The 15,309-nt window shown below is 37.9% G+C and overlaps 1 protein-coding gene across 4 annotated transcripts in view; it reads left to right on the forward strand.

Moving 5' to 3' along the window:
* The window catches only part of Tmem45a (transmembrane protein 45A), an 85,572-nt gene extending 71,240 nt beyond the window's left edge, over positions 1–14,332 (forward strand). For 2 of the 4 annotated variants that reach the window (XM_087575229.1, XM_087575230.1), the window contains exons 3-6: positions 532–738; positions 1,675–1,859; positions 10,088–10,233; positions 11,093–14,325. In XM_087575229.1, coding sequence (XP_087431355.1) covers positions 532–738; positions 1,675–1,859; positions 10,088–10,233; positions 11,093–11,219 — 665 coding nt within the window. In that variant the 3' untranslated portion in view covers positions 11,220–14,325. 4 annotated transcript variants of the gene reach the window in all.
* The last annotated feature ends 977 nt before the right edge of the window (positions 14,333–15,309 follow it).

A 15,309-nucleotide genomic window follows, 5' to 3' on the forward strand; every position in this document is an offset into this window, starting at 1 on the left:
TCTAGGAGTTAACAAGGCAGTATCTCTAAGGAAAGAAAAGTGTTTACATAAATAATTAATCATGTGTACAGTTGGCATGAGCCATCTCTATTATTCTAAGCTGGGGAAAAAGCTAATTCTTTATCAATTTTTTCAGGAATCAGGGAACATACTCTACTTTGAAACAGCCACCTAAGTGGGCAATATCTAGAAAGAAAGGAATCATCCTTTTATCAGACACATAGTGGAAATCAAAACCCTCAAGTAGTCATTAAATCAGAACCAATTGTTAAACCGAAGGTACCAATGTTAAGGATATGAAACAGTTGCTTGGCTCATTTGTCTAAATGTAGATGAAAGTGGTTATCCAAACAAGCATCTAAACTTTTGAATCAAGTCTAAATCATTATGGCTAGGCGTTTGCTAGACAGCTCAGAAAGAAGAATCAGCATCATAAGGTTGGAATAAGCAATGAGCACGTGCTCCTGTGTCTTCTCACAAACCAGGTAGAGTTAAGGAGAGGATTCTAAAATGTGATATATTCCTCCACAGGTATAGCTGGGGAACAGTTTATCTCGGGAGGACCCGCCTTGATCTTGTATAAAGACGGCCAATGGAACCAGATCCTGGGCTGGCATCACACCACCATGTACTTCTTCTTTGGTCTACAGGGTGTAACCCAGATCGTATGTTTTACTACTAATGCACTTCCGCTTTCCTTAAGCAAGTTGATGTTAGCGAATGCCATCTTTGTGGAGAGTAAGTATGAGAAAATACATTTTCTGTTCTTTTTCTATCTCTCAGTGTGCATTGATGTAGTGTTTTATAATAACACACCTTTTGTTCCTTTGTGTCACCTTGATTGGCAGGGCTATATGTCTGGGCCATAGTTAAATATATGCGTGTCCTAAATAAGATACCTATAGCCTTCCTTCCTTACATCTTTACAGACTAATTTAGATCTGGGCAGATACAGCCACTCAAAAAACTTTATTTACATTTCATGTCTGACTTTAAAAGTCATCTACGATGGGCACTTACCTGTCAGTTGTTGTGAAGCCCATCATTCTTTTCACTGCTAACAGTGAAAGCTGAACTCAGAGTGGTAGAGCATGAATTACTTGACACAATAGAAAATGTCTACCAACCTCTAATGAGCTTTCCAAATGTCAGAAACAGAAACCCTGACAGAATGTGGTACATAGTATCTAAAAAATGACTTCCTAATCCAAGATGTTAATGGGAATGACAGACTATTTCTTTCATTGATTTCTCAGATTGTTCTAAGGGTGGCAGATGAATCAAGTGTTTGATAATTTGTTATAATTTGTCTGTCTTTGCTGAACTTCTAAAAGTGAGACTCATTCATTCATCTGTACATTTACATTAATTATAGCTCCCACACAGCCATGTTTATTACATACTATCCCACACAGATAATGCTTTGGGCCATTTTTTAATGGTTTGTTAGAACACAAGACAAAGGTTGGAAGAATGGAAAAGTGGGGATGGAATTCAAAGATGCTCTTCCTAAGAGACAGTGTTTACTCTCCCCCAAAGCAAAAGTACATTGCTGTGGGGATCAATGGGGAGTTGCTCTATGGGACAAGTTTCTGTTTGTATAAAATTCTGTGGAGTGGTGCAGTGGGAAGCTTTTGGTTTTATCAGGAAATATGTTTTGTCCCCCTCTATTAGCATTTATCTTCTACAACCACACACATGGTCGGGAAATGGTTGATATTTTTGTACACCAACTTCTGTCCTACACCACCACGGCGGCGGGTCTAGTTGCCTTCATGGAGTTCCTCACAAAGAACAATGTACTTCTGGAGCTCGTGAGGTCAAGTCTCATCCTATTACAAGGAACCTGGTTCTGGCAGGTGAGTTGGGATTTCTAAGTAACAGATCCAGTATTACTTGTCTGTCCTTTCTAAGGGATGAGGCATTTGCTTTTAATACTTCCCTTCTGTGAGCATCAGAGAGGTGATGTTCTTGGAGTAGCCTGGCAGTTCTAGTGAAGAATATAGTCAGCGTAGCTGTGGAGGAAGTAGATCCTATGTTCCTTCACTATGGATCCACTCATCCTGTATGTCAAAAGTTGGAGCTGATGATCATGGTTGTAGGTGATTCCTACTGCATATTGCCGGACAGATCAAAACTCCAAAACACCATGTGAAAAGTAAAAGACAGAGAGAACACTTACTGAGAGACAAATCTATGGTGAGAATGGGAGCAACAAGTCACGTGGTGTGTGAACCAAGCACACCACAAAGCTTAGGATTTTGTGAACACTGTGGGGCTAACAGGATGGTTCAGTGGTGAACAGTACTTGTTGCTTTTGGAGAGAATAAAGTTTTTGTTCTTAGCATAACGTCAACTCCAGGGGTCTAGCATCTCTGAGTAGTACACTTAAGTGACCCCCAAAAATTCCACCAGAGAACTTCTAAACCTGATAAACAACTTCAGCAAAATGGCTGGATATAAAATTAACTCAAACAAATCAGTAGCCTTCCTCTATCCAAAGGATAAAAGGGCTGAGAAAGAAATTAGAGAAACAATAACCTTTACAATTAATGTAAAATATCTTGGTGTGACTCTAACCAAGCAAGTGAAATATCTGTACAAGAAGAACTTTAAGTCTCTGAAAAAAAATTTAAGATCTCAGAAGGTGAAAAGATCACCCATGCTCATGGGATGGCAGGATTAATATAGTAAAAATGGCCATATTGCTGAAAGCAATTACAGACTCAATGCAATCCCCATCAAAATTCCAACTCAATTCTTCACAGAGATAGAGCAATTCTCAAATTCAGTTGAAACAACAAAAAACCCAAGATAGTGAAAACTATTCTCAACAATAAAAGAACTTCTAGGGGAATCACCATCCCCTGACCTCAAGCTGTATTACAGAGCAATCATGATAAAAAATGCATGGTATTGGTAGAGACAGGAAGATAAATCAATGGAACAGAATTGAATACACAGAAATGAACACACACACTTATGGTCACTTGAACTTTGACAAAGGAGCTAAAACCATCCAGTGGAAAAAAGGCAGCAGCAGTCAGCATGTAGAAGAATATAAATTTACCTATTATTTCCTTGTACAAAGCTCAAGTCCAAGTGGATAAAAGACCTCTACATAAAATCAGATACACTAAATCTGTTAGAAGAGAGAGTGAGAAAGAGCCTCAAAAACATCAATCAGCACAGGGGAAAATTTCCTGAACATCAATGGCCCAGGTTCTAAGAATAACTATAAACAAATGAGATCTCTTAAGATTGAAAAGCTTCTATAAGGCAAAGGATACTGTCAATAGGACAAAACGGCAACCCACAGATTGGGAAAAGATCTTTACCAATTCTACATTCAATAGAGAGCTAATATCCAATATACACAAAGAACTCAAGAAGTTAGACTTCAGAGAACCCTCTTAAAAATGGGGTATAGAGCTAAACAGAAAATCCTCAGCTGAGGAATCTTGAATGACTGAGAAGCACCTAAAGAAATGTTGAATATTCTTAGTCATCATGGAAATGCAAATCAAAATGACTCTGAGATTCCACCTCACACCTGTCAGAATGGCTAAGATCAAAGTGACAGTAGATGCTGGCGAGGATGTGGAGAAAGAGGAACACTCCTCCATTGTTGGTGGGATTGCAGACTGGTACAACCATTCTGGAAATCAGTCTGGAGGTTCCTCAGAAAATTGGACATTGAACTGCCTGAGGATCCAGCTATACCACGCCTGAGCATATACCCAAAAGATGCCCCAACATACAAAAAAGACACGTGCTCCACTATGTTCATCGCAGCCTTATTTATAATAGCCAGAAGCTGGAAAGAACCGAGATGCCCTTCAACAGAGGAATGGATACAGAAAATGTGGTACATCTACACAATGGAATATTACTCAGCTATCAAAAACAATGACTTTATGAAATTCACAGGCAAATGGAATGAACTAGAAAATATCATCCTGAGTGAAGTAACCCAATCACAGAAAAACACACATGGATTTGTTGAATTCTTATTTCACTTTTTCCTTTGTTGTGAGGTTATCTTTCACTCCTTCTTCTCTCTCTCTCTCTCTCTCTCTCTCTCTCTCTCTCTCTCTTTCTCTCTCTCTCTCTTTAAATTTTTTTTGGTGTTTTTGGCTAGATGACAATTTCACTTATTTTTAACATCTTATTGATAAAACATGTCTTATCTATAAGTACCTCTAGATATAATTTAGTGTTGTATTTTTAGAGTCCTTTCATCTTTAATTTGTGAGTTCTTTTGACTTGTGTGGGGGTTTTCTGTTTTTGTTTTATGGCACTAGGAACCAAAAACATTGCCTCAAGCTCAAGATGTCACTGACTTGTAGCTCTATCTAGTTTTAGATTTTTAAGTGTATCTTTTCTAAACATCACTCATTTCCAGTTTAATCACCCTGTGATAAGAGAATGTGTTTCCTTTGAAGGCTGCAAGCACTTCCTTTGGTACAGAGCAGATGTCAGTATGAATTCTGTGTACTTGAAAGCGTGGGAATCAGTTATTTGCTCTGTTCAAAATTGTGTGTGTTGTCTGTCTTTCCGTTACTGCAACAAATGCCTAAGTGATCAATTATAGGGATAAAATGGATATTTTCCCACATGCTTTCAGAGGTCCCAGTCTGTGATTTATTAGTCCCTTTGGCTTTTAGGCTATTGTGCATAAATATGTCAGAGGGGTAATATGTGCAGAGAAAATCTTCCTCATGATTAGAAAATGAAAGAGAGAAGTAATGGCCAGGGTTCCACCATCTCCTCCCTATGACCTAAGGGCTCCTTTAGGTCTCCAACCTAAAGGTTAGATGACTTATCATTAGTGACACCGTGGAGAGCAAGCTGTTACCATATCAACCTTGAGGAGCCATGCATTCTTAAAATTGTAGTATACATACATACATGCATGTTTAATTTAATAATGAGCTTGATATTCATGTAAAGAAATGCAGTTAGAGCAAGAGAGGAAGCCCAAAGAGATTTGAAGAAAGGAATTATAAGATAGGATTATAATTAATAAAATCAATTAATATTTAGTTAATATTTAATTATTAGTTTTTAGACATTAAAAGAGAAAGACAAAACAGCTTATTGATGTCACTTTGGGCATAAAAATAATATTTTTGTACTCCTTAAAAAGTTTAAAAATAAACCAAAACTATGAGGTTACAACCTATAGGGATAAATTTCTGATTATTTAGAAAAATTTTCCCCCTACCAGTATGTCTAGATTAGTTTCTTGTGTGGCCAGGTGTCTAGCCTGAATATTGTCTTGGACCCTTGAACATTTTTTATGAGTGTAAATATACACTAACAAGAAATGACTGTTAAGCTACATCTTCATCCTTTGATTTTCTGAAATAAAAATATCTAGAAATTTAGGGAAATGTCTCATACTTCCATATTTTACTGGTATGTACAGTATGTGAACATTCATGTCCAAGGCATCATACTGTGATTTGCTTTACAGCACTTTCATGTCCTGCCATGTGTCCACAGATGACTAACACTCGTGTGTCAATTATCTACAGATAGATTAGAGAAAGTGACACTTGAACTCTTGGAACTAAATGTGTGGACTTGGGCACTCAATGAGACAAATGTACAGACTGGTTATTTCTTTATAGCTTATATTGAATGATTCTGTGCAGACAGAAGTGAAATTCCCCTATAAAAAGCCACTTCTTTCTTAAACTACACAGTATTTAAAGTATGTGTATTCAGTGACTAAGCCACTTCATGTAATTTAAAAATAGGAAGAAAGTTCCTTGAGGCCTTCATTCCGTGACACTTTTTTCTGTATTTCCCTGTGGGAGAGCAACTCAAAGGCTCATCTTGTACTTTGTTCTTCCTTTGCTTTTCCTTGTCTTCCTCCGAGTGTAGGAGGGTTGGGCAGAGGGGAAGCTTTTCCTGTTGCCTTTGCTTCTCGTCACTTTGGACAGTTGTCTTTGTGTATATCCTAGCTCTGCTTGTCCCCATGTCCCAAAGAATCCCCACAGAACAACTGTCTGGATTCTGAGTACAAACTTTAGCTCATCCTTGGCTAGACATTATAAAAACCAAAATGACTAAGCAGTTAAGAGCACACTGTGCTCTAGCAAAGGACTCGGCTTGGCTTCCATCATCCAGATGGTGGCTCACAACCTTCTGTAACTCCTGTCGTAGATATCAGGCATGCAAGTGATATTCAGGTATACATGCGGCTAAACACACGAAGTAAAATAAGTCTCTATTTAAAGCAAAAGTCCATTCTAAAATGGCTAAATGGCTCACAGTAGTGCCCCAAAGCCTGACATTGTAGATAAAAACCCTTGTTTGGGATATAAATGAGATTAATAAAACACGCAGCAATATGATTCCTACTCTAAACTACAGAAAATGGGCCTCTGGGTTATTACTTATCAGAGGAAAAGGCTAATTACAGTGTTTAAACCAAAGAGTAGTGAAGATTGAACTAATCAAAACCTGTATTTTGCAGGGAGAGGAGGGTAGCATACAAAATGTAGTAAAAAGAATTCCTTCATAGGTCTTTTGTCATTTTATGGTAGAAAGCTAATTAGGACTGCTGATAAAAATTGTTCATTTGATAAGATGACTTGATGGGCTTGTTAGTTTCTGGTCCTGAGCTACAATATTCTTAATTCACTTAAGTTTACCTTAAAGGCTTAGAATATCCCTTGGCTTCCACAGTAGCTATCTTCATGGCCCCTGTTCTTGGGTCACATCTTGGCCTATAGTCATATATGTAGCTTTCCAACACTAGGAGGTGAGGTTCCAGTAAAATATTCAGGAAGAAACACTCTACTGTTTGTCACTCTGATATAAAATAATAAAAATAGTAAAAAAAAAATAAAGTAAAATTCTTTTGTAAACTGGCAGCTTTTTATTTATTTCTTATTATTATGATTTTTAATGATGGCTACTAAAGGTTTCTAGAAACAGTTTATTTTGGAAGTTTCTAAAGGCAACTGTGGAGTCTGGATAAAATGGTAGATTAGAACCTAATTCTGTAAGATCCAGCAAAAGAGGGACACAAGATTAAAAACATACTTAGGGACTCTGTCTCTAGTAGAAAGAGGTGAAGAGGGAAAGAAAGAAGCCTGCATGAGACTTTAGTAAAGTCACAGCTAGAAAAATCCATCAGCCAGTCACCAACGTCAGCACACTGCTTACACTGTGTGGTAGCTGAGAGGTGCTTTGCTTTTCTGGACTCAGTGCTAATGGGTCAGTGAGCTGGAGAGTTTCTGACCAGGCTACAAACACACACCAGGATTGGAGGTGCCTTTAATGAGGGAGGCATCGAGCCCCTTAGACCATGGAGATGAAGACACAACTTTCCTTAAGGCTGAGATTCTCCACGAGCACCCTGGAATAAATAACCCAACTGCCAGGGCTACTGAATCCATGGGAAACTGAGAAATGAGGGGTTAAACTGGTCCAGGAACCTTGCGTAGATCTGTGACCAGAAAGACACTGCCTGGTGACAAAGACAGGTGTGGGAGGACAGATGTGCCACACTTTCTCTGTGCCTGAAACACAGGAAACCTCACATAGAAAAAGACAATGCTCAAACACTAGATAAGGAAGAATTAACTGGAAGATAGGGAGATATCAGTCTGGGAAAGTCTAGCAGAAGGTGGAGTCCTACATCAAAACCCGTATTACCAAGTGAATGTACCAACCTGGCTTGTGTAACTGGTCTCTCTTGCTTCTTCAACCCAGGGCCTGGAAACCACTAATCTGCTGTCTCCATGAATGTTTACCTATTCTGAATTTTTCGTATTAGACAAAAATCATAAAGTGTATGACCTGCTGTTTCTTGCTTCTTTTACTATATATGTTTTCCCGTTTCATCTATGCTGTAGCATGACCCTTTTATGATCAATTAATATTTCATTTCGTGGATATACCACATTTTGGCTACTTATCATAGATTGATAGAGATTGCTTTTTCCCTCAAGTTATGGCTATGATGGATATGCTGCTCAGAATATTTTTGCACAGATTTTTATTTGAATGTTTTGATCATATAGGTATAAAATTGATGGCCACTATTAATCCATCATGTGTGTATCAGTTTGCAGTCCCATCAGCCAGGAACAAGGATATCAACTTCTTTGTATAATGAAAATTTAGTCCTGTTTTTATTTATTGGTTGAATCTTATGGTTTGGATTTTTCTTCCTTTTAACTAATGATGTTGCTTCCCTTAATGTGTGCAAACTTACACCAATGGTTCTTGAACTCATTGCCCACTGAGATAAATTTTGGTTAAATTTTATGAGTGCATTTTATATTTTAAGCATTGCATATTTATCAGATATACGATTTACAGAAATTTCCCCTGCTGTTTTCTTGATGGAATATTTTGAAGTCAAAAGGTTTTTTTTATTTTAATTGTGACAGAGGTCTTAATTTTGGCTTCAGGATTATCATTATCAAATATTGATCATGAAACTTTTCTATGTGTTTTGGTGAGTTAAATGGCTTTTCTCGAATATTTATGAATCTTGACATATTTTGAGGTAATTTTTAATGTGATCTAAGATAGGTGTCCAGATTCATCATTGTATATATGTGGATATCCAGTGGTGCCAGCATTTTTGAAGAGATAATTTTTTGCTCTGCTTGGCATATTTCTAAAAACTAACTAATCATAAATATATAGGTTTATTTCTGGGTTCTTGATTCTATTTCATTACCTCACATTTCTATCAGTTTCATCAGGGCAGCAGCTTTGATGACTGTGGTTAAGCAATGCATTTTAAAATGAAGAGGTGTGAGTCCTACGACTTTGGTGATCTTTTCCCATGATTTTAAAAATGCAATAGCAGAAATAATGCAGTTCCACATGAATTTTATGACCATCTCTTTTAAAAATGTCTATGACAAAACCCTATTGAGATTTCAATAGCCATTATTTTGATGGCAAATTGCCCTGAGGTTTTTTTTGCCATCTCAATAATATCGAGAAATATAGTTCATGGAGATGGTTTTCCGTTTCCTTGCCCCCTTGATTTCTTTTACCAGCATTATGCAGCTTCTGACATAAACATTTTAAAGCTTCTCAATCTGTGTGAGTTCATACGTGTATTTACATGTGCATGTGTGGGTGTGGCAACTGGAATCAACATCAGTGCCTTGTGGATACCAATTAAATGTTCCACCATGGAGCAGTATTTCCAATTGTTCTTGGGTACTACTCTTTGCTCAGTGTTAGTTTAAGTACATTAAAGAACTTTGTTGTGGGTTTTCCATTGCTCAGGTGTAAATATGTGGGTTATGATTATGTATTGATTTTCAATTTGCAAATTTATAAAACTCCTTCACTAGATTTGATAATTTGGTTGTGGGTTCTTTATTTTTCTATGTTTACAATCTTATTATATATAAACACAGATTACTTTGCTCTTTTTTTCCAAAACGAATGTCTTTATTTTTCTTGATTAATTTTCCCGATTAGAATTTTCGATACAGTGTTTAATGGAGGTGATAATAGAAAATATCTGTTTGTTGTCCCTGATCCTGAAGAGAAAGTCCTAGCCTTTTACCAGTTAACACAACATTGTCTATGGGTTTCTATTTATTTATAAAAGCATTTTACAGTCTAATTTTGAAACACCAGAGTGAGGCTGTACAATGTTGGCACTCCGCATCAATCTATCATCACTGGAGTAAAATATGCTTTGGCCAATAGGTACGTTAGTGATTTTTTTTAATAGATGTTCCATTCCTTGGCATATGACCATCAAGACTTGATAGTGTTGAACTTCAAATTCAAAAAGAAGATTTTACTCTTACCATCTTATAAGACAGATTAGGGATTCCAGAAAGTGCAAGCAAGGCCAGAGATGGCCACTCTAACATTTTGAAATGTGATAATTAAATACACTTAAAATTATTCTTCAAAAATATGCCTTGGTAGAGAGGGACTACAATACTGAAATGTACAGAAAACCCGACACTGTGTTTGTGATGCCTCAAATTACGGGAGTCATGTTACTTAGCAAACACTTTTAAGTGACCCTTCTTTGAGAAGATGGTTGGTTATCTTAATATGCACTTGTTTTGAATTGCAGGTTGCTTTTGTTCTGTACCCTCCTAAAGGAAGAGCTACATGGAACCTGTCCGATATTGGAAATAAAATGTTTCTCTCAATGTGCTTTTGTTGGCATTATGCATCAATTGTCATGCTCATCGGAGTAATATTTGCGTTGGCCAACTGGTAAGTTAGTGATTTTTTTTTTAATCGATGATCCTTTCCTTGGCATATGACCATCAAGACTTGATAGTGTTGAACGTAAATTCAAAAGGAGGATTTTATTCTTACCTTATGAGACACACTAGGGTATTGGGAAGCTATCTCTACACAGAGAACAGGCAAGCAGAATGGTCCATGTTGACTTAAAGTTGTAATAGTTCAGTGACGTGACTGCTGTGCCTCTGACCCATGCCTCATCCTACATATACCCTCTGGATCCTCTGTCTTTTCACATATACTGCTGTCTATTCTGAATGGCTAGATCCTCTGTGTGCAGTGAGATCTCCACTTACTCATGTGTGCATACTTTAATTGTCCTATTTCATAACCTTGGAACCTTTTTTGACAAATTTATATAAACAAAATTAAATAAGACAATGTGGAACAATCCATAGCATAATTACTATGTAGGTAGTGCTGCACCCCTTGCAGGCTCTCCAGATCTCTAGAATGTAGCAGCTACTTCTAGGCCCCATGGTTTGCCCATGGGTTAACTTCTACCGTAACCAGCTCTGCATCCTCTAGGCATGGGATCCAGGTCGTCTCTCCTCATCTGAGCTTTCCACTACAGTAGCTGTTACACCGGGGCTCTGAGAAAGAAACTCGAACCATTGCCTTCTCCAGCTCCCAGAGGTCCCTCTTGGGCTTTGGATGGGTGTACTTCATCCTGTAGATCCTTTCTTCCTCCTCCAGATTGTTTCCTTCAGTTCTGTTCCCTTCCCCAAAGCATGTGCTTCAGCTCATTGCTAAAGCTGGCTGGGCTCCTTAGTCTTGCTTTCTTTCCTTGTTATTCTAGGCTGACGTCTGAACCTCTTCTTCTTAGGGGCTGGGCAGTCTTCAGGAACAGTACCAGGATGCAAGGAAAAACTCTCCCTCGTGTCAGCTCCCCTCCAGAGCCAACAGAAGACTACTGTCTCTTCCTGTTTCAAAAGTCTTCAGATGCGCAATAAATGACTTGCCCATTTGCACATCCTTAGAAACAAGAAACTCCACTTTTATTTTTTAGCCTCTTGCAGTCCCCATCATGCGTTGTTCTACTCTCTGAGCTGACAGTTCCCTTTGCCTGGCATATTTACACTAAGTGCCCATCTCTTCTTCAAAACCTTTTATAATTCCTCTGATTTATATTGATCTGATTCAGTAGTTCTTTGTTTCCACAGACACTTTAAGTATTGTGATCTACCAATTGCCATATGTTGACTATAAGTGCTTGTTAATCCTCTCTGCCAGCTACATTGTATCCTCAATGTGAAAACAATCATTTTTATATCCCCAAACCTACTGGCACATTGACAGACATATAGTAAGTGCTCAGTTAACATTTTGTTCAGAAATTGTATTTTATATGTTTTTCAATTTTCCTTTAATATTAATATTGGAAAGACAAGACCAAGAGTTCAACATTTCCTGAACTATCCTGGCTTCCCGTCCATAAACCCCCATCCCATCCTCCTTCCCCCTTCTTCTATGAGGGTGTTCCCCCACCCAGCCACCCACCCCTTCCTGCCTCCCTGCCGTGACATTCCCCTACACTGGGATATCAAGCCTTGGCAGGACCAAGGGCATCTCCTCCCATTGTTGCCCAACAAGGCCATCCTCTGCTACATATGCAGCTGGAGCCATGGGTCTGTCTGTGTATAGTCTTTGAGTAGTGGTTTAATCTCTGGGAGGTCTGGTTAGTTGGTATTGTTGTTCCTCTGGGGTTGCAAACCCCTTCCACTCCAATCCTTTCCACAACTCCTCCAATGGGGACCCCGCTGAACTATTTTAATATATATTTAAGCAACAGTTTTAAAATATCACAAAAATTTGATATTGTCTTTCAGTGAGATCACACAAATAACTAATTCAGTCCTGATTTTGGGAATAAGGAGCTTTAAAATGCTGTTAGTCAGGGTTTCACAAGTCATTAAATGTCAGACATTATATCCAAGTTGTTTGACATAGTACAATGACAGCCACACAAGCATATCTAAGTCACAGAATTCTCCTCCCTAAATGCTTGAAAGATTACACTAAATGTTCCAATTTTGCAAAATAATGGTTCAAGGTTGCCTCATTCTATTGCCTGCCTATAGTCTTGATTACATAAGCTCAGGTGAAACCTATGTGTTGGGAAATCTTGTTGCATATTTAATGTTTCCCTAAAATATACCTCTGTTGCAGAGAACTATTTCAATAATCCTTGCCTATGAATAAAGAAGCCTATATCTAGATATATTTTTCACACAGTGAGTCATGTAAAGAACAAAGTGGGGCTTGTTCACACACTAGGCACTAAGTTTCATGGAGGTAACGCTTGTGTCAGCTCAGCTCTCTTGGATATTAATTGATGAGAACATGAGGCAAGAGCAGAAACATACCACGGTCTTGATTCCCCAAATTTTCCTCATTCTAGTAACTAGCAATGTATCTGAGTGTCTGCCTCTCTCTCTGCCTCTCTCTCTCTCTCTCTCTCTCTCTCTCTCTCTCTCTCTCTCTCTCTCACACACACACACACACATACACATCTATTTGTCTATCCACCCATCATTTTTCTATCTATCTATGTATGTGTGTATGTATGTATGTATGTATGTATCTATCTATCTATCTATCTATCTATCTATCTATCTACCTATCTACTTATTTATCTATTTTTCTTGTTTGTTTTTAAGACAGGGTATCACTATGTGGTTCTGAGTCACTTAGAACTTTCTGCATAGACCAGGCTGGCAACAGACTCACTGAGCAGTTTTTCTTAGCTGACGAATCAACAGACATTATTGATTATGTTCAGTTGCTTTTTGTTGGAGATTCTAGGGTCAGTTGGTGATGTATAAAGAATTGGTAGGCTCTATTCATAGATGAGTGATGTGACCTCTTGTCAGATTGTTCCAAAGGTCAGTGATGTGTCAAATGTGTCAAGGTTATAGGTTAGAATCACTTCTGACTCTGGTTAGGGCTAGGGCAGAAAAAATGGGATGAAGTTGTTGATGAAGCTTTCATGAAGATTTTGTGTGGGATTCAGAGCACAGGAATGACAGGATGTATGGATAGAGCAAACCAGAACTTCATCAGACAAAGAAAGACAGAAAGTAAACGTAGGAATGTAAACAGGCTGACGGAATCGTTCATAAAAAGTAATTCAGGCCAGACTTAATATGTGTATTCAGTTGGACTGTCACCCTAAGAAAAGGTCATGTATTTCCTTACAGGAACACCACTTTGCAATCCACACGTAGTTATGGATTTGATGTAGATGCATCAATGTCAGGTTCCTTTACATCTGTCCTGCTTGCTTAACAAATGATCAGTTGTCTTCTGGTAAATAACTAAGCAATCTCATAACACATTTTACAGACAACATCTTTTCTGTTTCCTTAGTCCTTGGTGTAGTCCATACTCATTTCCAGGTATCTCAAAGTCAGGTAGGAATCATTTCCCTTTTGGCATTGCCTTTGTTCATGGTCATTGTAGGAATAATCTATAGTTCATTACAGTTTAGATTCACATTTCTCTAAAGTTTTGACTCTTGGTATCACGTAACCAGAGATGATCTTCTTTTTCCCCAGGTTAGTTAAATCTAGACTTAGGAAGGTCTGCACCTCAGAAGTTGGACTCCTTAAACATGTTGACCGTGAACAAGAATCAGAAGAAGAAGTATGATTTTGATGGGCATCAAGTCTTTCTAGATAAACCTTCTCATTTTGGGTTGCCTGTTTCTTTTGACTCGAGAACAGTTCTCTGAGGCTGACTCCATGCTGTTTGTATTTCCAGTTTTGTTAAAGTGTTGGACTTTAAATATCTTACTTTCAGCTCTGAAAGTACTGTGGGTGATAAATTCATTTTGCATATTGTGCATGCATATAATTCAAGAGCAACCATAATTTTTTCCAAAGTCATATATTGTTCCATGTTCATTTATTAAAATTACATATTTTATTTTTCCTGATAGATACCTTCAAGCCTTGTGGTCTTGCCATCAGTATAATACATTAAATGTTCAATTCTACTTGTTTATCTTGTTGCCACAATGAAAAAAAATAAATGAATTCATGCACCTTGGTACAGAAACCTCAAATCCTCATTTTTTTCTTATTAAAGTATACCTTGCCTTCACATGATACAGAAAAATCTGCATGTACAGAAATCCATTCCTTTGAAACATTTCTCTATGGAAAGCCTGATGCAAAAGATAGACCAGAACTCTTCCTCTGAGCTTTCAAAAGGGAATGGTGTTGAGACACATAGTTTCAAAGATGTCAGAGACTAGAAGAGAGGAATTGCGGTATTATCATAACCTAGCATGGCCACTGTGCCATTTGCTCTTCTAAAGAGGTAAAGGATTAAACAACAAGCTTTTATACAATCCTAGGGTAAAGAGTCTGAGTCTTTGTGCCCTGTGGGCCAAGAAACTCCCAGATATGAGTAAAAAAATCATGCATATTATTCTGGTTCTACCATTAATCACTCTCCATGTTTCTCATAATTAGCACATCTCTCTCCCTTTACTTGACCTCAGTTTAAAAGGCCAAAACATGGTTCTTCACTCTAAAGTAAAGAAGATCAAACTGACTTAAGAGGCATAGGGACCCTTTCTTCCTATCACATCTTATGAATCTCAAATGAAAACAGATAAAGAACTAAATTAATACAATGTTACACAAGAAGGTCAGTCTCTGCTATAACAGAAAAAGGAAAGGACACAGAAATCCTTATGGATAACCTAAATATGAAAGAGGTGACACAGGCTCTATGCCCATGGAGCTGAACCACAAACAATAAAATCCAGAAGACACCCTGGCATTCCAGAACTCTGGCAAGCCCAGAAGCTACCCCATCATATACACATCACAGTGGATCTGAAGAGATGAGTATAATCTTCTTACCCAAGAACTGGAAATCTTGTTATGTAAGATTAAAAAAACAGATATGAATGCCTAAAAATATCTCTTGAGCTGTGAGAGGACCCTAGTGCAATCCAGGCTACAATGTACCAATGTGTCATGGTCCTCTGAGGATCATGTGTTCTGTTCATGTCTGTCTCAGATTTAAGGA

This window comes from Rattus norvegicus, chromosome 11, assembly GCF_021556685.1.
Source record: "Rattus norvegicus strain SHRSP/BbbUtx chromosome 11, alternate assembly SHRSP_T2T, whole genome shotgun sequence".
Lineage (NCBI taxonomy): Eukaryota > Metazoa > Chordata > Mammalia > Rodentia > Muridae > Rattus > Rattus norvegicus.